Below are 27,951 nucleotides of genomic sequence, written 5' to 3'. Positions count from 1 at the left end.
TATCAAGCATTTTGCCTAAATTCAGCCTTTGTATTTGTGATCTAAACCAATAAAGCTGAGCAACATGGTTCCATTAAAAACTAATAAATACAAAAAAAGGAAGCAAAGTATTTTGGCAGGTTTTGGAAATAAAACTCAGACACGCTAAATAATCAAATTCAGAATGGGTAATTTAATCCTGTCAAGTCAAGGTGCAGATTTCCCCAGTTAATCTGTTGCCAGCAACAGACCAAACCATGTTGGCTTCTTTCCAAGTTTGCATGTTAGGAAAAACAGAGATTTAACAATAGTACATATCAAATTAAAAAGCAGCTGGAAAAGAGGTGAACGTTTTGTCAACAATAGTTGTGAAAGCAGGCTTTTTCAGCATTCTTAAGGCAAAATAAATCTGTTGGATACAGATATGTTTTCAAAGGTAACATATTCCATTTAATATTCCTGAACTGCAGAATGAAACGTATTTGCAATTACTTTTACTCTGTACCATATTCCTGAAGGTCTGTTGGCTTCCATACGGGAGTGAAACACCTCTGAACGTTAAATACCATTAACAAAGCCAATTGGTAATTTGAATTCTGCCGTAGGGAGCACCATATTTGTTCAAACTCTTTAAAAAACAAATTTACTTTTTTTTTACAGCAAATCTAAAATAACATCCTTTCAACTAATACAAAAATACAGCTCAGTTAGAAATCAGGTGGATAAGATAAAAGGAGGAAAGGAGGAAGAAATTTTGCATGTCAAAAACCTTATCCGGTCCCTGAAAAGGATTAACGGAGCCAAGTTGTGTTTAACTGTGATTGACTTTTGATGCTGGTGTCCAATTTTAGCACTTCTCGGATCGCCATTGTGGCATAAGCAGATGGCGGGAGGGAGAACTCCATCTTTAGAGCCTTGTATTTGCCTCCTGACATAAGTAAAATCAAACATGAAAGATTAGCACATGAAAACTTTTAATTAATTAATATTAATTTAAAAAAATAATGTTCAAGGCTAACATTAAAACTCTTCCTGTCCCTGCATAGGATATCATCATCATCATCATCATCATCATCATCATCATCATTTAACGATCCCTTGCGGGGTGGAGTCTGAATGGAGCTAGCAAGTTGTTTTAATAGCCAGATGCCCTTCCTGTTGCCAATGCGGAGTTTTGTTCAGCAGATATACAATACAATAATGCAATAGCAGAGTTGGAAGGGACCTTGGAGGTCTTCTAGTCCAACCTCCTGCCTAGGCAGGAAACCCTACACTGCTTCAGACAAATGGCTATCCAACATCTTCTTAAAGACTTCCAGTGTTGAGGCATTCGCAACTTCTGGAGGCAAGTTGTTCCACTGATTAATTGTTCTGTCAGGAAATTTCTCCTCAGTTCTAAGTTGCTTCTCTCCTTGATTAGTTTCCACCCATTGCTTCTTGTTCTACCCTCAGGTGCCTTGGAATAGTTTGACACCCTCTTCTTTGTGGCAACCCCTGAGATATTGGAAGAGTGCTATCATGTCTCCCCTAGTCCTTCTTTTCAGGACATACCCAGTTCCTGCAATTGTTCTTCATATGTTTTAGTCTCCAGTCCCCTAATCATCTTTGTTGCTCTTCTCTACACTCTTTCTAGAGTCTCCACATTTTTTCTACATCGTGGTGACCAAAACTGAATGCCGTATTCCAAGTGTGGCCTTACCAAGGCAATATAAAGTGGTATTAACACTTCACGTGATCTTGATTCTATCCCTCTGTTGATGCAGCCTAGAACTGAGTTGGCTTTTTTGGCAGCTGCTGCACACGGCTGCCTCCTATTTAAATGGTTGTCCACTAGGACTCCAAGATCCCTCACACAGTTACTACTATTGAGCAAGGTGCCACCTATACTGTACCTGTGCATATATTCTCATCGTGTCCAGAGAGAGAAATATCTGCCTCTACCTGGAATTAAACTCACAGCCTCTTGATTGTGACGCGAGAGCTCCCACTCTAGGCCACTGCACCACTCTAACAGAATGCCATGTTGGATTAATTTAAATATTTACCTGTTGCAAGAGCTGCAGGTGTTCTTCCTTCCAGTTTATCCAAGTCAGTAGTAAATAGTGGAATTTTAGGATCATCGTATTCAATCAATTCCCTTTTATAAAAATACAATGAGATTTAAAAATGAACCACAATGAAAAACTTTGCATTTAAGTTAGAACTTGAATGCTCTATAGGAACTCCTCGGCTTCTGACCACGATTGAGCCTAAAATTTATGCGGCTAAGCGAGACAGATGTTCAGTGAGTTTTGCCACATTTTACAACCTTCGTTATCGCAGTTGCTAAGTGAATCACTGCAGTTAAGTTTAGTAACACGGTTGTTAAGGGAACCGGTCTTCCCCATTGACTTTGCTTGTCAGAAGGTCGCAAAAGGGGATCACGCTACAACTGTCGTAAGTACATGCCAGTTGCCAAGCATCGGAATTTTGATCACATGACCAGGGGGACGAGGACACTGCAACAGTCCTAAATGTGAAAAATAGTCGTAAGTCCCTTTTCTCAATGCCGTTGTAACTTTGAATGGTCACTAAATGGACTGTGGTAACTTGAGAACTACCCGTACAAGATGACATGATTCCATCGTATGTAGCAAAACAGTTATTAAAATGGTTCCATAAATGTCATACTTGAAACATTTTTGCTCCAAAACATGCAGCGGGGAAACAAAAAGAGTTTTAAGGGAAGGAGTTGGACTTCGGGAGTTTGGTGGGAAAATTTAAAGATTAATTCCCAAGAAACGGCCTAGCTCAAATGTTTGTATACGCCCGTGATGGCGAAACTATGGCACATGTGCCACAGGTGCAACACGGAGCCCTTTCTGCTGGCAGGTGAGCCGTTGCCCAGCTTGGCTCCATCGCGCATGCGGGTGTGCCTCCCGCTGGCCAGCTGATTTTCGGGTCTCTGTGCAGGCTTGGGGGAGGTCACAGGGGCAGGGGGGTCGTGCGCACATGCATGGGGGGCGGGGAGCGTGAGCGTGTGTGGCACCCCCCTGCTCCCCATATTTGGTTTCAGGAGGCTTCAGGGAGGCCTGCTAGGCCCCAAAACGGGCCTTGGGGGGGATGCGTCCCGTTTTTGGTCCCAGGAGGTTTCAGGGAGGCCTGCTAGGCCCCAAAACGGGCCTTGGGGGGGATGCGTCCCGTTTTTGGTCCCAGGAGGCTTCAGGGAGGCCTGCTAGGCCCCAAAACGGGCCTTGGGGGGGATGCATCCCATTTTGGTCCTAGGAGGCTTCAAAGAGGCCTTCTAGGCCACAAAACGGGCCTTGGGGGGGATGCGTCCCGTTTTTGGTCCCAGGAGGCTTCAAGGAGGCCTGCTAGGCCCCAAAACAGACCTTGGGGGGGGGGATGTGTCCCGTTTTTGGTCCCAGGAAGCTTCAAGGAGGCCTGCTAGGCCCCAAAACGGACCTTGGGGGGGGGGGATGCGTCCCGTTTTTGGTCCCAGGAGGCCTGCTAGGCCCAAAACGAGCCATGGAGTGGGGGATTACATGCATGTGCAGGGGGAGAGCGAGGGTGGGGGTGTCAAAGCGTGTCGGCACACGAGGACAAAAAGGTTGGCTATCCCTGATATAGGCCTAACCCAAGAGTGGGGAACCGTGGCCTATTTATGACTTGTGGACTTCAACTCCCAGAATTCCTGGCTGGCTCAGGAATTCTGGGAGTTGAAGTCCACAAGTCATAAAAGGGCCAAGGTTGCCCACCCCTGGCCTAACCTAAGAAATAAAATCCTCAGACCAGTAGTGGGTTGCAGGCAGTACGCCCTGGTACGGGCGTATCAGAGCCTGCCCGGAGCACTGGATACCGTTCCGTTCCGGTGCTCCGGAGAGTCCCCCTGCCCACCCGAGCTCCTTACCATGTTTTAAAGCTTTCGGTGCTTCTGCGCACGGCGCATACAGCCGAGCAGCTGGAGCGTTGCGGAGGCTTGCGGAAGCGTCATTTGCAGCTACAATGCATGCGCACGCCCCACACGTCCGAGTACTGGTTGGAACGGAATCCAGAACCCACCACTGCCTCAGACATATCTCAGTAAAATGAAGGCGGGGGAACAAGAACGTGCACATCGAATAAATTATACTTCCCTGCATTTTTTTACTTACCAGCTCACATTCTGTGGTCGGATAATAATTTTTCTGTAAGCTCCAGACAACGAGTAGTCTCGGATTTTGTGCTTCATGTTGTTGATATCCAGGTTGTCCCTGGCCAGCATTTCCTTGTAGCTTTCTCCAACTGTCAAAAAAAAGGGGGGCAGATGCTGAACTATAACACGCAAGTGAGAGTAAAAAAAAATATTATCGCAACATTCCTGCTGAGGCGCACCTCCTTTCTACCACAAAAATACAATCTTTTTACATCGCAGCTGAGTTTTATTTTTAGGCAAGAGCCTTGGTGCTCTCTGAGCTCGGTTGTTTCCTTACCAAACTATGTAACGTCATCAGTGCTGAATGGGTAACATTGGTAGCCCCGATGATGCTACTTACGTTTGGTAATGGAATATCTGCATGGAAACAACCAAGAACAAAGAATGGCTCCCACCATTCAACCCTAAACTACCAATATTCTCTTTTTATCAGTTTAATTTTGGTTAGATTATAACTATTAAAATACCTACCTCGCATGCTATTGATATTAGGCACGCTAAATTTATTGCTTTATTTCTTCTGGCAGATTCCATCTTAATAATATCAAGATGAAATGAAAAATCCAGCCAATTCATCAAGATTTAGGATGAAGGTGCTGTAAGATTTCAAACTCAATTTGTTTTGACCGGATTGTTGCATTATCTATCTATCATCTATCTATCTATCTATCTATCTATCTATCTATCTATCTATCTATCTATCTATCTATCTATCTATCTATCTATCTATCATCTATCAATCATCTATCTATCTATCATCTATCTATCTATCTATCTATCTATCTATCTATCTATCTATCTATCTATCTATCATCTATCTCTCTATCTCTCTCTCTCTCCCTCCCTCCCTCTCCCTCCCTCTGTAATTGCTGATTTCTGTTTATTTGATGTCTGACTAAAGTACATGTATGTATATATCCTTTTAGCTAAAACCACTATTTAAATTCGAACCCCTGTTTACTGTATTTGCCCCTGGGTTGTCTCACACAGTCACACTGTGGGCACCCTGACATAAACTCAGTAACGAACGAGGAATTTAACATGAATATACCCCTCTGCGGAAAGTTATAAACGCCATCGTACATGAATTATCAATGAATTTATTCCTCGATTTTCTCCCTTTGGGTGGTTATTCAATTAGGGCATATTTTTGAACAAAGCTCTTACTTTTATGCTTTGGATAAATCACGTCAAAGCCAGGCAGTGGCATGACAACGTCATGGATGGTGTAATTGTCCACATCCACCTCTTCGATATGAACAGCTGTACCTTAAAAGTCAAAAGAGAAGTTTCCCCATAGTATATTATTTTTCCCAGCCTTCTCAACCGGCTCTTTAAAAGAAGTTAAAAGAGAGAAAAGGAAAACCAAACACAATTTGAATTAAGAAAGACTGGCTAAACACAGAACAACAAACCGAGGAAAGCTGATTAAGCAGAAACTATTTTTGTGTTAAATTTATATTTACCGACAAAGAAATAAAGGGAGACTAGCATAGATCTATTTCAAGCTATTTAGCTCCTGTCAGCTAGATCTACCCTTCTGGGATTTGAAACCCAGGGTACTTACATACCAGATACGGGGTGTCAAACTCAAGGCAAGCGGGATACTTCTGGCCTACGAGGCCGCCCTGGAAACAGCAAAGGTCTGGCCTGTGGTGCCTCTGCCAGCAAAAATGGCGCTTGGGGAGGCTGCTTTCGCTGGAAGAGGGTTGCAGGAGGTCGTTGCGGCCGAAAACAGAGCCCGGGCGGGCTGCACGTGGCCTCCCCGAGCTCCATTTTTGCTGGCCGAGAGTTGCAGGAGGCCGTCGCAGGCAAAAATGGAGCTCGGAAGCCTGTTTTCGCAGGCAGAGCGCTCAGGCCACCACAGGTGCCCCTGACACAAGTGGTGCTGAGCCGAGCGCCCCCTGGCCACACCTCCTCTAGTCGTCGTCCCTCCAGGTCAAATACATTGATGTGGCCCTCAATGAAATAGAATTTGACACCCTTGGATTAGGTAGATGTATTAACCTCTAAGCCACAGGCTCTCCTCACTTTGTTGGCTATACCAGGGGAGACGTTAATTTTTGTGATTGCTATTTTTTGGGTTAAATATAAATGTAACACAAAAATAAGGAAAATGACTGCCTGCGAAGGCTCCTGGAGTGGGGCTGAAAGGCGAAATTGGAAGCAGCATGCTCCGTCCCATAATTGAGTAGACCAAGCTGCCCTGATAAAAAAAAGCACCTATTAGCAGAAGCTTCTGCCCTCATTCTGGTAATATGTTTACATAATCCCAATGTATAGATGAAAATCTCAATGGGTTCACCGTGTAGCATCTAAACCAGATCGACTGGTTCTGGAAGCTTCTTTAACCTAATCCTTATAATAACTTTTGTTCTTTCTGACCCACATTGCAGGATGTGGTGGAATCCCTGGCTAAAGGGGCACGGGGAGTAAAAAGGAGTGGTAGGAAGAATTATGGATCAAACTACAGATAGTTCTTGACTTACAACAGTTCGTTTAGTGACCAAAGTTACAACAGCACTGAAAAAGAGTCACTCTTAGGACAGTTGTTCACACTTATGACTTTTATAGCATTCCCATGATCAAAATTCCGATGCTTAGCAACTGACCCATACTTATGACCATCGTGGTGTCCTAAGGTCACGCGATCCACTTTTGCGACCTCTGGATGAGTGAAAACAACGGGGAAGCCAGATTCGCTTAACAACCGTGTGATCAACTGCGGCGGTTCCCTTAACAACTGTGGTAAGAGAGGTCATAAAGTGAGCAAAGTTCCCTTAACACATGTCTCACTTCACGACGTAACTCTTGGGCTTGGCTGTGGTCATAAATTGAGGGCTACCTGTAGTGAAGCCTTATCTGCTCGTTACCAAGGGATTGCAGCCAATCCAGGGAGATTCTTGTAACATTGACCATCAGCAGTACAGTACAAGGAGTCCTCCACTTACGACCACAACCGAGCCCAAAATGTATGTTGCTAAGTGAGAACTTTGTTAAGAGAGTTCTGCCCCATTTTACAATTTTTTAAAAAAATTTTCATTGCTATTGCCAGGTAAGTAAGAAGGAAAAGAACAAAGCTGAAAGAGCAGAGAATTATCTGAATATTCATACAATATGCAAGCTGCATCCAAAGGTTTCACGATCTGGATCCTGAAGAATTGTGAATATTTTACCTCCTTTTAGTACTAAATCCCCTGGAACTGCTCTCAGCCCATATTCTTCTATTCTTTGACTCACTATGTTGTTCCATACATAACTCTGGTAACTATGAATATACATCAAACGATAATTTCTTGTTATCTGTAAGAGAAAAGTATCATTATCCTCTGCATACACTTCACTTCACTTACTGATTTATTCAATCAGTGTCTTGTATCAAATAGGAGACCTATAATCATATACAGGAATGCAGCAAGAATGTATAAAACAAAGAGGCGCATAAACAGATAAGGCGTACCTGTGGTAACCATCAATGGCAGTGTTATTTCCTGAGGAAAATCAAATTTTCATATCAAATTGGATTTTCCTCAGATTGAATATCTTTCCCAATATAATAACAACAACAAACAAAGGCTATATTTAGTTTTGAGAATACACAATATTTACTAAATATTTAGTTCTTTTCTTTCTACCTCAGCCAAAAGTACCCTGTATTTTCTCTTCTCTTCTTTTTAAACTGAGTATTATGGTGTGTATGTGTGTGTGTTTGTGCATGTGTGTTTGTTTGTGTATATATAAAAGCCAAATACCACTGATTCATCATGAAATCTCCAGAACCGTAAAGTCTACAAACTTGAAATTTGGCCCATATGTTCATCTTGGCTTCTAGGTGCTCGCTAAGAAAGGATTTTTCAAAATGACCATCAGATCGTTAGTATTTCTTATACAGTAATTAATACGCTCTGATGCTAAGAAGTTCTACTCCCCCTCCCCAACTGAAAAGAACTCTGTTCCAACTGCCAGTTGCCTCACATTCCGTTACCTCAGTTCAAATTGGCAGACGTTTCATTCCTTCACTCAGTAGCAATCTGGGGCTTCTTACAGTATTAAACGTCGGTACCTCACCAAAATGTCTACGCCTTCCTCCTATGGAACTGCTTCCCAACTCAAGGCGGTGCAGCGATATTCATCATATTGATGTGTGTGTGTGTATGTATGCATCATACAGCATAGAGTGCAGGGATATTAGTAGTAAAAATATATAAACGGAGCACATAATATTATGGCACACATTGTGATGGAAATATGGTGTCAATTTTGTAAAGTCTTTTTGTTTAGTGACCGGCACTGAAAATAAAGCGACTTCAGACCATCTTTCACAGTTATGACCCTTCCGGCATCTCCATGATCATATGATCAAAATTCAGACACTTGGCAACTGGTTCATATTTTATGACCGTTGCTGGGTCCCATGGTTGTGTGATCTCCTTTTTTGCGAAAGCCAAATCCGTGGGGAAGCCAGATTCCATTTAACAACCAGGTGACTAATTTATCCACTGCAGGGATAAACAACTGTGGCAAGAAAGGACATCAAATGGGGCAAAATGAACAAATGTCTCACTTAACAACCCAAATTCTGGGCTCCAGTGTGGTCGTTAAGTCGAGGACTGCCTATATTTTCGTAGCCTGTCCAGAAAGAATCTTCAAACCCCGCTCTAACACTGACCTGGGTGTAAAAATTTTTTTAAAAACCCTCCTTACCATGTTGAATGCAGACACGATATTTTTCAGCCCGTATTTAGAAAGCCCCCAGAGTAACTGGCCTTCCACGCATCTTTTCTCAAGCAGGGTCTTCAAGGCTGCTGCGGGGTCTTTCGTCCGTGCCCATTCCTCTCGGCATTTTACCAAGGACCCTTTTTCAACTGTAACCAATTTTGACAGAAACAGGTAAAGAGTTGTTTACAGGTAGTCCTCAACTTACCACCACACAAGCCAGCTCTGACCCCCCATGTAATTTACGGCCCCAATCATGACCCTGTTTCCCCCTTCTCCCCCCCCCCCCCCGGGTGTGTCATCAATCACATTAACCAATGGGGCAATTTCTCGAGTTGTAGAGGTCACTTTCCTCCGGACTGCTGTAAGTAACCCTGTGATTCAGCCTTGAGAGAGAGAGAGAGACCGTATTTTTCGGAGTATAAGACGCACCTTTTCCCCTCAAAAAAGAGGCTGAAAATCTGGGGGTGTCTTATACACTGAATACAGCATTTGTGGCCTCCCGAAATCCTGCCCTTTGCAAAAATGCAGAAGGTTTGAGAGGCTTGCAAAATTCTCCTGGGGCCTGGGGAGGGCAATAAACAGGCCGTTTTTGCCCCCACCCCCACCCCCAGGAGCACTCTACAAGCCTCCCCAAGTTCTGCGTGCCCCCCCACTTTTTATCCTGCAAAAAACGAGGTGTACAGGGGGTTTGGGAAGCCTGCAGAGTATGAAAACCCTTTTTTAAAAAAATTACCTCTTCAAAATCATGGTGTGTCTTATACGTCGGTGCGTCTTATAGTCTGAAAAATACGGTATCTGTATCTGTCTTTTGTTGCCGAGCTGTTTCATTGGTTTCCCACCCCCTTTTCCTATGGTGACTCAAGAGCAGGCCAGGATGCTTTACCAGTGGAGATGTTAAAGCGAATCCTTGCAGTTGTTCAATTAGTAACCTGGTCGTTAAAGGAATCTAGCTTCCCTATTGACTCGGCTCATCCAAAGGTCGCAAAAGGGGATCGGGATACGGCGACCGTCATGCCTGTGAATCAAGCGTCTGAATGTTAATCACGTGACCACAGTGTCGTTAAGTCTAAAAAACAGTTATAAGTCCCTTTTTTCAGTGCTGCTGTAACTTGGAACAGTCACTCAGTGAACTGTTGTAAGTCGAACACTATCTGCTTTGACAAATGACAAATTGTTACAGGTGGTCCTCGACTTACAACAGTTCATTTAGTGACCGTTCAAAGTTCCAACAGTACTGAAAAAATGTGACTCGGGGCCGTTTTTCACACTTGCGACCGTCGCAGCCTTCCTTCGTGGTCACGTGATTTGCATTGTGGTTATGTGGTTAAAAATTCAGGCGTGCGGCCACTGACTTGTATTTATGACGGTTGCAGTGTCCCGGGGTCACGTGATCCACCCTTGCGACCTTTGGAGCAGCAAAGTCAAAGAGGAAACCAGATTGATTTAACAAGCGTGTTACTCACTTAACACCTGCAGTGATCCACTTAACAACTGCGGCAGCAAAAGGTTGTAAAAGGGGAGAAAACTCAAGAAATGTCTCACTTAGCAAGGGGAATTTTGAGCTCAATTGTGTCCATAAGCCGTGGATTATCTGCCCTACTTTTTAGCAAACTAGGTAGTTTTTTGCTACCGTATTTTTCAGAGTATAAGAAGCACCCCCCCCAAAAAGAGAGTGAAAATCTGGGTGCGTCTTATACTCCATAAAATACGGTAGTTACTCTTATTTCAGATGATATTCGGATGTAATACTTGCCTCCTGGACGTGGTTTGAGAATTAAATCTATGGCTTCGTTCCAGTTGCTCTGCAGGATAGCTCTAAGAAAAACAAACACATTTTGGAGATTGTATTCGTCAAAAGGAAACACGTTATTCTGTCGCTAAAGTCAGCAAAGAAAAGAGATCTCATCTGCAATTCTTACTTTTTGAAAATTTAGGTTGACATGGAACCCCAAACGAAAAGTTTATGACAGGCCTACGGCAAAGCAAAAACAGACCAAAAATGAAAATGAACATAAAAAAGTATAGTCTGTAGTGCCAGAAAATGTGGTTAGTTTATCAAGTCACAATTCAACGTGCTGAAAGTTAGCAATTCCTATCGCCATGATGGCGAGCCTATGGCACAAGTGAGGAGGCCCCTCTGTGGGCCCGCGAGCTGTCGCCCCAGCTCAGCTCTATGGTGTATGTGCGCACGCCTCCCGCCGGCCAGCTGATTTTGGGGTCTTTACTGCGCATGCACAAGGAGCGGGGGCATGCTGGAGACCTGTGTGCATGCACGGAGGGCAGAGAGGTCGATCACGCATGCGCGAGGGGCGGGGGGGAGTGCGGGAGGGCACTGCCCCCGCCGTGGCCCGTTTTTAGTCCCAGGAAGCTTCAGGAAAATGTGCTAGGCCCCAAAAGAGATGTAGGGGTGTGTGTGGCGCCCCCTCCCTGTGGCCCATTTTTGGTCACCAATTTTTGGTGATACGATAGAACATGGTTTTATGATTATCCTATTGAAAATATAGGTAATCCTTGACTTACAATCATTAATTTAATGGCCATCGAAGTCATGGCGGCACCGAAAAAAGTGACGTACGACTGTTTTTTTCACATTTACGACCGTTCCGGTATCCCCATGGTCATGGGATCAAAATTCGGACGCTTGGCCGACTCGTACTTATGACGGTTGCAGTGTCCCGGGGTGTGTGTGTGTGTCACGCGATCCATTTTTGCGACCTTCTGACAAGCGAAGTCAATGAGGAAGCCAGATTCACTTAACAACTGGGTTACTAACTTAACAACAGCAGTGATTCCCTTAATGATAACGGCAAGAAAGGTCGTAAAATGGGGTGGGGGGTGGAAACTCCCTTAAGAACCGACACGCTTGGCCATGGAACTTTGAGACTCATCTATGGTCATAAGTCGAGGACTACCTGCGCTGTAGCTGTTATAATAAAAATATACTTCTAACCTACGTATATGCTGTTCGGTTTTTATCAGGTCTACCCTGCTGTAGCTGACAGGTGTATATTTACAAAAAGGGCAACTTACCTTCCCACTTGAAATGTAGGAACAGCTGTAGTTCCAAACCTCTGCATGCCGTAATAATTAATAAATCCAGTTTCCTTAAGGGAGTGCATAGCTCGCTGAACTTCAGCATCAGTCCCTGTTATATTTCTAATACGAATAAAATGGATAGGTGAGGGAAATGGAAAGAAAACGGTAATGAGATTTAAGACAAGTCCGTTCAGTGAACAGGCTGAATCCCACCCCGGATTGCAAGTCTAGTTAATGAGATTTATTCCACTTTTCGGAGGTCGGGGATTTCCAATGAACTCAGAAATACAGCATTTTTACCTGAGACCTACGGTGAAATGGTTTCCTTGCAATTCTCCCAACTTTAGCGGGTGATTCTTGTAGCTGAAGTTCCCAAGTTTGCAGTTCATTAAGCATTTATTTAAATGAGCGAGTCTCTGGGCGGTGATTCTATCAAAAGCAGAGAATGAAATGTTTGATAGGTTAAAAGCCATTATTCCACCCCCCACCCCCTCCAGATAAGTTGCCCCAAACTAACAAAGTGAGTTTCCTGACAATGGGGACAATTAAACAGTGGAACAGCTTGCCACCAGAAGTTGTGAGTGCTCCATTCGCTGGAAGTTTTTAAGAAAAGACTGGATGGTAAACTTGTCTGAAATGGTGCTTCAGCAGAGGGATGGACTAGAAAACCTCCATGGTCCCTACCAGCTCTATTCTGATTGATTGGCATCTTTAGAAATGGACAATTCTGCACCCCTTCATCTCACTTCTGCACTTGGTGAACGCGACGCAAATGGCCAAATAAATATTACGATTGAATCTGCTCCCGATTTGCAGCATGGGATCCCACTGTAGAAACCAGTTGAACCAGTTTAATTAAAGATTATCCTTCTTCTTTTTTTTTTTTTACTTACTTCAAAACAGCTATCTTTTGAACTGTGATAGCCCTTTTGTCTTTGGTTCCCATGTAAGAAAAGATGGTGGGTTTAACTCTTTCAAGAAACAAAAAGAAACAAGTTTAGCCGGAATAAATGGGGGTAGAATCTTAAAAGTATCATTTCATGTCATACACACTGCATTTTATTTAAGACCAATTATGCTTTAAGTTATGCGTTTCTCAATCCTTGAGAATTTTAAGATGGGTGGATTAATTTTCAACTGGTCGGGTACTTCTGGGAGCTGATGTCCACACACCTTAAAGTTACCAAGGTTAAGAAAGGATCCACCTTTAAATGCCCATGACTTATTTGATCCCAGTAGTCCTCGACTTACAACCATTCATTCAGTGACTGTTGGAAGTTACAATGGCACCAGAGGTGGGCGTCACATAATTTAAGAACGGGTTCGCCTAGTGAGGAACCAAAAATGTGAGCGAGTACGCATGCATCGCTCCTGCGTGCGCCTTCCGCACGGCTTCAAACGTACGGCAATTTTATGCGTACAGCTGCCAGCACACCTTCTTGGGCAGCCGCGATGAGTCGAGCGGGAAAGGCACGGAAATCAGGTGGGCTGCGTGAGCGGGGCGAGCGAATCAGAGAGTGAGATATATACGGACAGGATAGCGCCAGGCAGGGGTGAAATGCTACCTGTTTGGACCAGTTCGCCCGAACTGGTAGTAAAAAATGCTACTGGATCACCTGGAATTTTTTTTACTACCGGTTTGGTTCCGACGATCAGCTAAGCGACGATCAGCTGTGCTGCGTAATTTATAAATTGCGGGGCAGAGCTGATTGTCGCACAGCTGATCATTGGAACTACTCGCTCAAACTGGTAGCATTTTTTACTACTGGTTTGGGCGAACGGGTAGTGCCGACGATCAGCTATGTGCCAATCAGCTCTGCCGCACGATTTGTATTCGCTAGAAAGCAGAAAATCCTGCTTTCTAGCAAATCTAAGTCGCGCGGCACAGCTGTTTCCCCGCCCCGCTGTTCTACTTACCTCTGCAGACACAGAAAAGGCTTCTTTATTCTCCTTTTTCAGCGCTGCGTAGGAGCACCTGTGGTGCGCATGCGCACGAAGCCTACCGGTAGCGAACCAGTAGCAGACTTCAGAGCATTTTACCCCTGGCACTGGGGCGGGCCCAGACAGTGGTTGGAAGTACCGGTTGGCTCGAACCGATCTAAACCGACTGCAGCCCATCTCTGAATGGCACTGAAAAAAGGAACCATTGACTGCATGTCAATGAGGATTCAATCATCCAGGCAAAGGGGTCTCAAGATTGAATCATGGCAACAACTTTGGTCCAGTTGCCACGATTCAACCTTTGACCTATGACTCTTTTTCACACTTACGACCGTGGCAGCATCCTCATGATCACGGGATCAAAATTTAGCCACTTGGCAACCGGCTCCTCGTATTTATGATGGTGGTAATCTCGCGGTCCCCTTTTGCGACCTTCCGACAAGTGAAAGTTAGTTGGGGAAGCTGGGTTCACTTAGCCACCGTGTTACTAACTTAGCAACTGCGGCGGTTCACTTAACGACGGTGGCAAGATAGGCCGTAAAATGGCGCAAGACTCGCTTAGCAAGGGTCTCGCTTCGCATCGGAAGTGCTGGGCTCAATTGTGGTTGTAAGTTGAGGACTACCTATATGCCCTGATGTAATAAATACCGTACTGATATGTAGATCCAACATAAATTGAAAAAAAATAAAGAGACAGACATTCTACCCTCAATCTCCTGCAATGTTCCTTGAGGAAATTATTCTAAAGGAGGCGATTTCTACCATGTACTACAAACAAGGACCTTGGTAGAGCTGTTTGATAGACAGACAGGCGGCGTATAAATTTTAATAAATACAATATGTTAAGGTGGGCCTCTCTTTCTCTTCCCTAAACACTACTCACCTTAAATATTTGGAGAGCACGTTGATGGCGTCCATGGTATCCTTGTTTTCTTTATATAAGACAAAATGGCAATAATTTCCCCTAGACTTAGGCCAGGAATGTTTCCTCGGATCTTTGGCAAAGAAAACAGGAAAGACACAAAAATGTTAATGCGTGAAAAATGCCACTCTTTTCTAACAAGTGACATTTGCAAATCCGGGGGGGGGGAGGGGGGTTGACTCTGGTCCGGGCCATCTGCCTCTTGAAAGGGGTGGGGCGATTTTGGGGTCTCATTTGCATCCCAGGAAAATATCCCAGGATGTTTGTCAGCAATTATTTGCTTATATCAATGTTTCTCAACCATGCTGACTTGAAGATGAGTAGACTTCAACTCCCAGAATTCCCCATGCTGGCTGGGGAATTCTGGGAGTTGAAGTCCACTCATCTTCAAGTCGCAATGGTTGAGAAACGCCATATATATGGTCTCCTTCCACGAACGTTGCCACAATTTCTTACCAGAGGGAGCCGCCTTGTCGAGTACTGTGAAGCCGTTACCATGGCAACTCCACAGCACTGTATAGTAGAAGCCATTTTAAGGCAGTACGGCAGAAGCCGTTTTAAGGCACAACAGGCTGTATCTTAACAGAACACACACACCAAGGAGGTATTAGGGGTGTCTTACCCCCACAGTATTTGTTTCCAGAGAGTAAGTCATCTGTGTACCAAGTTTAGTTGAAATTGCTCAAAGCGTTCCAGTTATGCTGGAACACATGCACACGCACACACACACAGAGCCATATTTAAATATATAGAAAATAAATCCCAGTTCTAATTAGTGAGTTCCCAAGCTGTTTTCTTACATTTGTTTAACTAGCACACAGGTACCTAACTGTAAATTAAGAATAAAAGGTTTACTTCTGAATGAAATTGGGAAGTCCCGGATAGCCCATGCATTTATATCTTTGTTATTTATTTCTTCAAATCCTTCACTATTTAACTTCTCTCACTTAGCATCACTTTGTTTGGCATTTCATTTTCGGCTTCGATGAAACGCCCGTTATTCCCTTACCTGTTGACGATCTGGCTTCTGATCACAAGCATAGGATAAAGAGCATAAGAGAGCAAGTTTTCATTTTACTCCTGTTTGGCTACTGAAGCGTTTCGGATGGAAACATGCGCGTTTTATGGTTTGTATGCTATACAATGTCTGGAGCATTCCGAGGTTCGTTGGGTGACTGACAGCTGCTTGGAGAATGGAGCGTGCAGGGGCAAAGGGAAGGAATGGAGAATTTCGGCGACACAGGCCACAAAAAACACTGAGGGCATTACCAAATACAGAATTGGAGGGGACCTTGGAGGTCTTCTAGTCCAACCCCCTGCTCAGGTAGGAAACCCTATTATCAGTTCAGAAAAATGGCTGTCCAGTCTCCTCTTTAAAAACTCCCACAACTTCTGGAGGCAAACTTTTTCACTGATTACCGTATTTTTCGGAGTATAAGACGCACTAAGATTTTGAAGAGGCAAATTAAAAAAAAAGTTTTTGCACACTGCAGACCTCCCAAAAACAGCCTGTTTTTTCGCAAAAATGAGCCCGTTCCCCCCACCCACCCAAAAGGGCATTAATAGTCTTTAGGAGGCTTGTAGAGTGCTCCTGGGGGGTGCCTTTTTCGTGAAAATGGCCCCGTTTTTTGTCAAAAAAAAAAGGGCATGCATAGCCTTTTGGAGGCTTATAGAGTGCTCAGGTGGGGAGGCAAAAATGAGCAAAAAACGGCCCATTTTCCCCTCATTTCTGCCCTCCCCAGCCCCCAGGAGCTCTCTGAAAGCCTCCTAAAGGCTATGCATGGCCATTTTGACGAAGGGGGCAGGGTTTCGGGAGGCAAAAAATGCTGTATTCAGTGTATGAGACGCACCCAGATTTTCAGCCTCTTTTTTGAGGGAAAAGGGTGCGTCTTATACTCCGAAAAATATGATAATTGTCCACAGTGTCAGGAAATTTCACATTAGTTCTAGGTTGCTTGGTAAGTTTCCATCAGTTACTCCTTGTCCTGCCCTCAGGTGCTTTGGAGAATAGGTCCATCTCCTTTCCTTGGTAACAGCCCCTCAAATATTAGAAAGCTGGTATCATGTTAGTTCGGCAACTTTAAACATTCAAAGAGCCACAAAAGTTCTAACCGGACCCACCCACCCCCGGTTCAATTCTGGAGTTGACCCGAAGTCTGGCCCCCCATCATAATGTCTCCTCCTTGTGCAGCATCCTTTTTCCTCTATCTCTCCTAACCGAAAGCCCTATCAATTGTGGAGCCCACCAGCGGCAGGGAGCCGCAGCAGAGGGATAAAAGAGCCACATGCGGCTCCGGAGCAGCGGGTTGCTGACCCCTGCCCCAGTTCTTCTTTCCTTAGACTAGACATTAGATTAAGTACCGTATTTTTCAGAGTATAAGATGCACCTTTTTCCCTCAAAAAAGAGGGTGACAATCTGGGTGCATCTTATACACTAAATACAGCTTTTTCGCATTTCGAACCCCCCGGCTTTGCAAAAATGGATGTGCAGAGGGTTTGGGAGGCTTGCAAAGTGCTCCTGGGGGCTGGGGAGGGCAAAAAGAAGAGCAAAAACATGCTGTTCCCACCCCACCCCACCCCCAGGAGCACTTTACAAGCGTTCCAAAATCTCTACACATTCTTTTTTTTTTTTTTTGCAAAAAACGGGCCGTTTTTGTGAAAAACGGGACTTTTTTCCTTGTTCCTCCCCCCCCCCAAGGAACACTCTACAAACCTCCCGAAGCTCAGCATGCCCCCCCCCTTTTTTTTTTTGCAAAAAATGAGGCGTGCAGAGGGTATGGGAGGCCTACAGAGTACAAAAACTTTTTTTTCCCCCAAACTTATCTCTTCAAAATCATGGTGCGTCTTATACACCGGGGCGCCTTATAGTCTGAAAAATACGGTATCCTAAGCATTTAGAACAGACTTTGAATTCAGAACAGAGCGAGCCTATTTAATCAAAGTCCTGATCTTATTTATGTCTATGATAACCAGGGGGAAATGTAGGCAGTGTCCGAAGGGCCTTGCATGTGATAGCATCCCATTCCAAAAAGCTGACCCATACAGGTGAGCCACCGAAGATGGAGAGCATGGTTTTAAGGTTTAGTTTCCATCTGCAAACATACATGCCCCATGCAAATACATGCAGACACATCTCCACATACGCTGCTACGCGAGACGCAATTACCTTTGCCCCATGATATATTGATATTTCGGGACTACATTCTGAATTGTAATTAACTAGGCGACGTAATTCATTTTGTGGGAGGGGCTCGAGGCTACATTTTTAAAGCATGGGCAGGTAAGGTGGATGAGACAGATAGTGGTTATTTGGTGGTATCCAGCACCAAAGCCCTAATAAGCTAGGATGGCTAGTGTATTGTTTGGATAACGCTTATTGCGCCATTGCTGAAAATTAACATGGTTTGCAAGCTGGAGATGTCTGGAGATCAATCTACGGTCTAGAGCAGTGTTGGTGAAACGTTTCAGCACTGAGAGCCGAAACGGGAGAGTGCGTGTGCCGGAAACGAAAAGAGCAATGCGCACACGAAGAGCAGCTGTTGGATGCGCCAGAACCCGGAAGAGCAACGGGTGATGGGGATGCCACAACGGTCCTTAAGTGAGAAAAAATGGTCACTACTGACGTTTTTCTAGTGCTGTTGTAACTCTGAACCAGGGGTGAAATCCTACCAGTTTGGACCAGTTCGCCCGAACGGGTAGTAAAAAATGCTCCCAGTCCGCCCAAACCGGTAGTAAAAAAAATACTACCCGTTAAGGTGAACTGGTCAGCTGTGCGACAATAAGCTGCGCCGCGCGATTAGAAATCTATAAAAAGGTCTATCAGAAAACTCTACTATTATATTATAATATAAGGATTACATTACCGTTAGAATTGTTAAAAACTATGAAAAGGCAATAATGGAATAATAGTAAACTACAAAAGCAGAATATACATGCTGATACGGGAAGCTCTAAAAGTATATTACAATTGTTATGTTGTGTTTTTATCTGTTTTGTACTTGTTTTTGTATTTTTTTTTCTTGTTCTTTTTTAAACTTGAACATGTTTAATAAAAAACGTTTTTTTAAAAAAAATGCGCAGCACAGCTAATCGTTGGAACTAGCGGTTTGCCCGAATCAGTAGCACTTACTACCAGTTCGGGCGAATGGCACGCATGCGCGTACGAAGCGAACCGGTAGCGAAGTGAACCGGTAGCAGACTTCAGAGCATTTCACCCCTTCCCTGAATAGTCAGTAAATGAATGGTCGTAGGTCAAGGACCGCTTGCGTCTGCGGGAGCCCGAAAAATAGTTGCAGCTGGTTTTAAGCGTCCCGCTAACGAGCAGATGTCATTCTGCTGAGTTAGGAACATGCCTGGAGCCTTTACTCAAATTCTTTGGAAGTGTCTCCAAATAATTAGATACATCCATGAGATGCACTCAGTACTTACTAACCTGCTTTTTGCTTTTTTAAAAAAAAAATGGTAGCCATAAAACTCACTTGCAAGTGATTTTTTCCCAGCCGCGTGATAAGCAACAATGCATTTTTTCCCATCCTGGTTCTCTGTTTTGGTCTCTAATCCTGGAAATAAAGATTTCACAGCATGGTGTATAATTGTCCTTTTTTCTTTGGTGTCTTCAATGACCTACGCAGCAACGACAAAAGCAACAAGAAGTAAATACTCCGGTTATACCATGTTTCCCTAAGCAAAAGCAGTATACACGGAGTGGAATTTATCATTTTTACAAATAATTTAAGATGGTGGACATATAATACCACTTCCTCCTCTTCTTTTTCCCCACAACCACCCTGTGAGGTGGGTTGTTGGACTGAGAGATTGTGACTGGCCACAGCTGGTTTTTCTGCTTAAGGTGGGACTACCGTGTTTCCCCGAAAATAAGACAGGCCCCTATTTCCCCCCCCTTCAAAAGCAGAAAATCTTTTTTGTAAATCTTCTAACAGAGTACACTCAGCAAGTGGCCCATAGAAGGAATACTAAGGGCATTAATCTGATTTGCAATTCAAAGGGCAAAATGCCTCTATTCTGTTTTCTTGCTAATAAATATCGCTTAACAGGCTTAATACCTAATGTAGACATGCTCCAAAACTCACACCTACAAGTTTTGCATCTCCTCTATGACTCACATCCGCCTTCGCAGTTTCTTAGGGGGAAAAAAAAACCCATTCTCAATTGTTTGCATTTACTGTACAGCTTTCGCCTGAATTAATCGGAAGAGAAATCATATTTTGAAATATAATGTTATATTTTGTACCTCAATGGAAACACTGCTTTCTTTGTTTTTAAACAGCTGGAGGTCTTCCAGGCGCTGTTTCTCTTCGGGGGATAACACTGTAAAGATCTCTTCAGGAGGATCCTAGTATATATATATATATATGAAAACACGATAAATAAATAATAAACCTGAATGTTTCATCAATACAGGTTTTAATATTGTAAGGTAAAGGTAAAGGTTCTCCTCGCACATATGTGCTACTCGTTCCCGACTCTAGGGGGCGGTGCTTATCTCCGTTTCAAAGCCGAAGAGCCAGCGCTGTCCGAAGACGTCTCCGTGGTCATGTGGCCAGCATGACTAAATGCCGAAGGGGCACGGAACGCTGTTACCTTCCCACCAAAGGTGGTTCCTATTTTTCTACTTGAGATTTTATGTGCTTTTGAACTGCTAGGTTGGCAGAAGCTGGGACAAGTAACGGGAACTCACTCCGTTACGTGGCACAAGGGATTCGAACCGCCAAACTGCTGACTTTTCTGATCGACAAGCTCAGTGTCTTAGCCTGTGCTGTACTGACTTTTAAATGTCTGTGGAGATTTTCAATCACCCAGGTCAAGTTGTCCCCAAAGACGCTTTTTCCAAAAGGAAACTGGATTTTCTTAGGATTTTTTTCCTTTGAAAACTTCGCTTCAGTAGAACTGAAGAGTTGAGAAGTGAAACGTTTTAAAAGGAAAAAACAAAGACACTCCATTTGCCTTCTGGTGGGGGAGGGAAGCACCTTCTGGTTTAAAGTTTATTTTATTACAGGAGCAGCGGAAAGAAAATTTACCTCCTTATCTACCGGCACCGAGAAGTCATCTAAATGAATGATCTCTCCTTCTTTTCCTATTTCGTGGACCACAAAATCGGAGTATCTAATAGAAGACACAAGACAATGCAGTCAACGCAGAAAGTCAATTAAGTCAACCCAGAAAGTGCCATGAATATGTCTGTCAAAAGACTTGTTGAAACGTGAAGTGTTAATACCACTTTATAATGCCTTGGTAAGGCCACACTTGGAATCCTGCATTCAGTTCTGGTCGCCATGATGTAAAAAAGATGTGGAGACTCTAGAAAGAGTGCAGAGAAGAGCAACAAAGAGGATTAGGGGACTGGAGACTAAAACATATGAAGAACGGTTGCAGGAACTGGGTATGTCTAGTTTAATAGAAAGGAGGATTAGAGGAGACATGATAGCAGTGTTCCAATATCTCAGGGGCTGCCACAAAGGAGGAGTCAAGCTATTTTCCAAGGCACCTGAGGGTAGAACAAGAAGCAATGGGTGGAAACTAATCAAGGAGAGAAGCAACTTAGAACTGAGGAGAAATTTCCTGACAGTGAGAACAATTAATCAGTGGAACAGAAGTTGCCTCTAGAAGTTGTGAAAGCCCCAACACTGGAAGTCTTTAACAAGATGTTGGATATCCATTTGTCTGAAACGGTATAGGGTTTCCTGCCTAGGCAGGGGGTTGGACTAGAAGACCTCCAAGGTCCCTTCCAACTCTACTATTGTATTGTATTGTATTGTATTGTATTGTATTGTATTGTAATGCCAAACATTTGCTATTAGGGTGAGGAAGAAAAGATGGAAGGGGACGTATTATTCATCTACGTTAAATTTACCATATTTTTCGGAGAAGATGACGCACCTTAGTTTTTGGGGAGGAAAACAAGAAAAAAAAAATATTCTGCCTCTGCCTAGTAGCATCTATTGGTATTCATCTGACTAGTATCCTTGCAGCAAACAGCCTGGTCAGCTTCAGCACATTATCGCAGCCTGATTTAGCCCAAACAGCTGATTGTGGTTGGATCGGCCTCACAGAATACCCCCATTCAGCTGTTCCAGGCTGCAGGGATCGCCACAGACCTCCGTGCCTCTCGTTTTGGGCCTCTGTGCCTCACATTTTCAGTCTCTGTTTTAGACCCCTTCAAGGCTGGGACAAGTAACGGGAGCTCACTCCGTTACGTGGCACCAGGGATTCGAACCGCTAAACTGCCGACCTTTCGATCAGCAAACTCAGCGTCCTAGCCGCTGAGCCGCCGCCGCCGCCCAGCCAAGTCAATGGGGGAAGCCAAATTCACTTTGACGACCAAACCATTGTGACCCCAAAGGCTGTAAAGTTGGCCACGGCCCTGGAAGTGCTGGCCCCAGCCGGTGTCCTAAATGGAGGCCTACCCGTAATGCAATTCTCGTCCACCCGCTCGCTATTACCTCTCTTTTAATATTCCCAGAAAGCCCTTGTGCGAACTAGCGAATTTCTTGATGCCCACATCCTGCTCCATCAAGCCGTGTTTCATCAGATCTGCAAATTTCTCCGGCTCGTGATCCCCATCGTTTTCTACCGATTCCTCTTCCTCTCCTCGGCCTGGATTTTCTTCCTTCCCAATGGCATCCCCTTTGGATTCCTCGGCCGGGGGGCTTATTGGCAGCTCCAGGCCGGCTTCGGCTTTTTCTAGGGGGGCTTCTTCGGAGAACATCTGCTTTTTAACGTCGCCCACATCGTCCTGATCGTCTTCGGGATGGGCCCGCTTCCTGGATATCTTTTCCGTGTCCGCCGTTTCCATGGTTAGGGCATACAAAGTAGAAATCCTGCAGAAGGGGGAGAAAGACACGATGAGTATATGCCACGTTTTGGTTTTTTTTTTTGCTTTAATTGGACCTGCCACTCTCTGTTAATATATATCCGTGATGGCGAACCTATGACACCCATGCCAGAGGTGGCATGCAGAGCCCTCTCTGTGGGCATGTGCACCATTGCCAGCTGCTCTTCTGGTTTCGGTGCGCACACCAGCTGGTCTTTGTGGGCGCTGGGGCACCGGAAAACGGCTTGGAAATGGCCAAAAAACAGGCCGTTTCCCAGGCCATTATCAGGCCTTTTTTGGGCTGTTTTTCTTCTTTTCCCATTCCTTCCTTATTCCCTCCTTCTTTCTCCTCCCTCCCACCCTCTTCTTCTTCCCTCCCTCCCTCTTTCTCCTTCCTTTCTTCCCTTCCTTTCCTCCCTCCCCTTCCTTCCTTTCCTCCCTCTTCTCCCTTCTTTCTCTCTTTCCTCCCTCTTCCTCACTTCTTTCCCTCTTTCCTCCTTCCTTTTCTCTCCCCTTCCTTCCTTCCCCCTTCTCTCCTTCATTTTCTCCCTCTTCCTTCCTCCCTCTTCCTTCCTTTCCCCCTTCCCTTTTTCCCTCCCCCTTCCTTCCTTTCCTCCCTCTTCCTTCCTTCCTTCCTTCCTTCCTTCCTTCCTTCCTTCCTTCCTTCCTTTCTTCCTTCCTCCCCCCTCCTAAAACCCTGGGCTTTAAATTCCAAGCAGAGGCCAGCACGCAAAAGCCAGACAAGGGAGCACTCAGGAGACAAAATCCTGCCAACTCACTTTCTGAGGCTCAAGGCCACTGTCAGCCTCCTTCCTCTGCTCTGTACACAACCAAGGACTCTGAAGAAGAAACAGAAATCATTAGTCACAACCCAACACCTCGCTCTTCAAACGCCCACCCTAAACACATGTGGCACAAATAGTTTTCCACATCAGAACATCTTCACCCACATGCTTTTCACTTTTGAGTTTTGATAGGTACGTTTGAACACATGGAGGTTTAAAAGTACTGTAAATACAGTCTTCTTCTACGAGGAGGAATAGTTGATAGAGATAGATAGGTGATAGAGACAGACAGGCATATAAACAGACAGACAGACAAATAGATGGTAGAGATAGATGGATAGATGACAGAGATAAACACATGGACAGATGATAGACAGACAGATGGATGGATGGATGGACGGACATGTAGACATGTACACAGACAGACAGGTGGTAGATAGATGAATAGATGACAGAGACAGAAAAAAAAATTTAGAGAGAGAGAGAGAGAGAGAGAGAGAGAGAGAGAGAGAGAGAAACAAATAGATGGTAGAGAGATGAATGGCAGAGATAAACACATGGACAGATGATAGATAGATACACAGACAGACAAATAGATGATAGATAGCATAATAGAGATAGATAGATAGATAGATAGATAGATAGATAGATAGATAGATAGATAGAATAATAGGGATAGATAGATGTTAGCTAGAGGATAGATAGATAAATAGCATAATACAGATAGATAGATAGATAGATAGATAGATAGGTAGGTAGGTAGATAGATAGATAGGTAGATAGCAAGCATAATAGAGATAGATATAGATAGATAGATAGATAGATAGATAGATAGATAGATAGATAGATAGATAGATAGATAGATAGATAGATAGATAGATGTTAGATAGATAGATAGATAGGATAATACAGATAGAAAGATAGGTAGATAGGTAAGTAGATAGCATAATAGATAGATAGATAGATAGACAGACAGACAGACAGACAGACAGATACATAGATAGATAATAGAGATAGATAGATGTTAGATAGATAGGTAGCATAATATAGATAAATAGATAGACAGACAGACAGACAGACAGACAAATAGATAGATGAATAGGTAGCATAATAGAGATAGATAGAGGATAGACAGACAGACAGACAGACAAGAGATAGAGATTTCCAAAGGAATTAACAGTCACAGTACAAAATCCACTGATCCTTCCCGGGGGGAAGAAGACCCAGCACCATTAGGGAACGCAGTAGGAGCCCCCCGCCCTCCCAGAAGCCCCTCAACTCAGCGCCCCTTCCTCCCCCCTCCTTCTCCAAGCCTTTGCCAGGGGAAAGGGCTCCTCCGCCGAGGCGTCCACCAACACGGCCCCTCAGGAGGCGGAGAGGCACCGGTGCAAGGGGAGCCTCCGCGGCGGCGATCCCCGGCTGGGCTGATCTAATGGCGCCCCCTCCTCCTCCTCCTCCGGGCCCATCCAGGCGCGCTGACTTACCCGGCTCGATCCGTGGAGGGAGGCAGAGAAGGCCCTCCTCGGCCCTGCAGTTAGATCCGTTCCGGGGCAGGGAAGCAGCATGGGCGGGCAAAGGCGGAGCTCCGGAGGGCAACGCTGGGGCTTCTGCGCAAAGGCTGCGGGTCCGCCCGGGCCTCTGTTGCATCGGATGGGGCCGCTCGCCTCGCAGATTTCGGGCGATCTTCCCGTCAATGGAGCAGAAGTTGCGGGAGTTTCATCATTGGGGGCTTTCGAGAAGAGACTGGACTGTCATTTGTCAGAAACGGTGCAGGGTCTCCTGCTTGGGCGGGCGGGGGGGGGGTTTGGACTAGATGACCTCCAAGGTCCCTTCCAACAGTGGAAGTGGAGTGAAATAATAGAGTAACAGATTTCTAAGGGACTCTGGAGGTCATCTACTCCAACCCCCTGCCCTAGCAGGAGAACCTACATTGTTTCCGACAGATACCTGTCTCGGTTCTTGGGGGGAATCTCCCTTTGGATTAGGTTGGTAATTGTTTTTCTTTGGAATCCTTTGGAGATTAATACATTTGTGAGAGTGTGTAATTCAGTTTTCAGGTGGTATTACGCACTCTCACAAATGTAAACCCCCATAGCATTTTTTTCCAGAGAATTAGTCTTCTGTATACTGTATATACTTCTGTATTGCTCGAGGCATTTCAGAGTTATGCTGGAACATACACATATATACACAGTCATTTAATATAATAATAATATAATGTAATGTAACGTAACGTATTGTATTATTATATTATAGTATAGTATAGTATAGTATATTATAGTATATTATATTATATTATATTATATTATATTATATTATATTATATTATATTAATTATATTAATTATATTATATTATATTAAATTGATGATAGATAGATGGATGGATGGATGGATGGATGGATGGATGGATGGATGGAATCAAAATTGAATTAGAAACAAAGTCAGGAACACTTGAATTTAGAGAATTGTCATGCATCCTACTTTCCACTGCCATAGGAAAATAATATAATTATCAAAGTTCAAAATCAAAAAGCCAAAAAGGTGGGGGAGGGTTAGGGTGGAGGGTGGGGCAATATATATGTATGAATAAATTAGAAGATGGGATTAATGAAACATTGTTATGCTAGGAGAAATTTATATTAAGAGTTAAAGAGTTATATTAAGAGTTAAATTAGCTTAGAAAATGGGATCAATGTGTTATTAATCTAAGAGAAATTTATATTGTGTTTGTTGGGAGGAGAGGGGTTACGAGTAATCTATTTTAAGATGGGGGGAGGGGAGGGGGCAAAGTATTTGGTATAATATTTGAAAGTGAATTTTGGTGGGGGGGTTGGGGGGTATAGCATTTGTATGAGATTTATATTGTATGGCGGGGGGGGGGTGAAAAGGGGGAAAATCTGTTTGTACAAAACTCTTTTAATAAAAAAAAAAAAAGCCAAAAAGGAAACAAAGACCAAAACACCTCCTTGCCGGCAGTTAACACCCAGATAAGAATAGATTAACATGAAAGATTAACACTAGACCAATAATCAAGAAGCAAACAACACTCCAATCAAGGAACTATCAACGCAGGCAAACAATGAAAGGAACAGTAAAAACAACCTAATCAAGGAACTACCAAGAACACAACCACCAACACTTGACAGGTTAGCCTCTTTAATATAAACAGAGAGCAATCTCACTCACCTGTAGCACTGCTGATGGTACTTATTACTTATGATTCTTGACAAATGTATCTTGTCTCTATGTACACTGTGAGCATATGCACCAAAAACAATTTTTTTGTGTGCTCAATCACACTTGGCCAATAAAGAATTCTATTCTATTCTATTCTATTCTTAGTTGGATAATGAAATCCTGGGGGGGGGGGCTGGACTAGAAGACCTCAAAGGTCCCTTCCAGCTCTATTCTGATTGATTGAATTTCACTGGAGGTTTTTAAGAAGAGGCTGTCTGAAATGGTACAAGGTCTCCTGCTTGAGCAGGGCTGGACTAGAAGACCTCCAATGTCCCTTCCAGCTCTATTCTGATTGATTGATTGAACGAATGAATGCATGAATGAATGAATTTCATTGGAGGATTTTAAGAAGAGACTGGACAGCTCCCTGTCTGAAATTGTACAAGATCTCCTGCTTGAGCAGGGGGCTGGACTAGAAGACCTCCAAGGTCCCTTTAAGCTCTATTCTAATTGATTGATTGATTGATTGACTGTATGAATGAATTTCACTGGAGGCTTTTAAGAAGAAACTGGATAGCTCCCTATCTGAAATAGTACAGTGTCTCCTGCTTGAGCAAGGGGCTGGACTAGAAGACCTCCAAGGTCCCTTCCAGCTCTATTCTCATTCATCAAGGCCAGATAATCCCCGCCCCCCAAAAAAGCTGCAAACAGCGGCTGGATCAGCTAACCTGCCGCTGAGGGTGACGTCACCCTCGCCCGTGGGGGGGGGCGGGAGAGAGGGAAGTCGTAGAAGAAAAGGCGTGGCTCCCTCAGGCTCGGCCCCTCGGGTTGCCTAGCGACCTCCCCTCCGGCCCCGCCTCTCTCCCGGCGCGGCCTAACCGCGCAGGCGCGGCCGGGCGTGAGGCGGCCCCGCTGTTCCTTCTTGAGTTGGCGCCCGGCATCGGCGGCGGGAGCTGCGCGTGTGTCTCCGGGCCAGGCCAGGTGGCCGGAGAGCGATGAGCTCCCGAAAAGGTACGGCTGGGAGGGCCGGAGAAGCGTCCCTCCTGTCCTCGGGTCACCGGTCGGGGGCTCCTGACCGGTCGGGGCGACCCTTGCATCGTCAAGCGGGCGCCCGCGGTCTCCCTGCCTCCAATAATCTGTATTTTTGCTTCTGTTTTCTTCTTCTTCTCTCCCTCTTTTAACCTCCGGCAGTGCTGGCCTTGCAGGCCCGGAGGCGCCGCCCCAAGCACCCTGCAGCACCCGGCAGGAAGGAGAAGCACCCACCGCATCACAAAAAGTGAGTGTATGGACCGGTGTGATTGTGTTGTTGCGTTGCCAGTTGTGTCTTTAGTTGGGTGGGTTGGGTGTCTCTTTGGGTCCGTTTGCAGTTTGCAAGAAACTTTTCCT

General features: G+C 44.5%; 2 protein-coding genes across 9 annotated transcripts in view; one reads left to right on the top strand and one right to left on the bottom strand.

The window, feature by feature from the left end:
* Window positions 1-152: 152 nt before the first annotated feature.
* Window positions 153-24,960, bottom strand: PUS7 (pseudouridine synthase 7). Its single transcript, XM_081957987.1, has 17 exons — window positions 24,872-24,960; window positions 23,382-23,441; window positions 22,232-22,609; window positions 20,810-20,894; window positions 20,023-20,124; window positions 19,250-19,394; window positions 14,733-14,844; window positions 12,802-12,879; window positions 12,209-12,337; window positions 11,903-12,028; window positions 10,626-10,687; window positions 8,858-9,018; window positions 7,330-7,456; window positions 5,321-5,422; window positions 4,113-4,242; window positions 2,025-2,116; window positions 153-907 (listed from the first exon to the last, which is right to left on the bottom strand). The coding sequence occupies exons 3-17, from the start codon at window positions 22,582-22,584 to the stop codon at window positions 771-773; spliced, it is 1,941 nt and encodes a 646-aa protein (XP_081814113.1). The 5' UTR covers window positions 22,585-22,609; window positions 23,382-23,441; window positions 24,872-24,960; the 3' UTR covers window positions 153-770.
* Window positions 24,961-27,447: 2,487 nt separating this feature from the next.
* Window positions 27,448-27,951, top strand: part of SRPK2 (SRSF protein kinase 2) — a 106,224-nt gene continuing 105,720 nt past the window's right edge. For 5 of the 8 annotated variants that reach the window (XR_014175751.1, XM_081957977.1, XM_081957974.1 and 2 more), the window contains exons 1-2: window positions 27,448-27,576; window positions 27,757-27,841. Coding sequence is in view for 4 of the 8 variants with exons in the window: in XM_081957977.1 (XP_081814103.1) it covers window positions 27,561-27,576; window positions 27,757-27,841 (101 nt within the window). In the remaining 4 variants the exon portion in view is untranslated. Of the gene's footprint in view, window positions 27,577-27,756; window positions 27,842-27,951 lie in introns of those variants that run through there. The other 3 variants (XM_081957979.1, XM_081957978.1, XM_081957976.1) reach the window with 2 other exon arrangements.

Source organism: Natrix helvetica, assembly GCF_964273705.1.
Source record: "Natrix helvetica genome assembly, chromosome: 6".
NCBI lineage: Eukaryota > Metazoa > Chordata > Lepidosauria > Squamata > Natricidae > Natrix > Natrix helvetica.
This window is presented reverse-complemented; position numbering and strand designations above follow the sequence as displayed.

Excerpts from the sequence above, each read along its gene's own strand:
- PUS7 (XM_081957987.1), bottom strand. The coding sequence starts at position 22,584 with ATGGAAACGGCGGACACGGAAAAGATATCCAGGAAGCGGGCCCATCCC. Across the intron at positions 14,845-19,249 it reads TGGGAAAAAATCACTTGCAA|ATCCGAGGAAACATTCCTGG; the intron begins GTGAGTTTTATG and ends TCTTTGCCAAAG. Across the intron at positions 4,243-5,320 it reads GATTTATCCAAAGCATAAAA|TTGGAGAAAGCTACAAGGAA; the intron begins GTAAGAGCTTTG and ends TTTTTTTGACAG.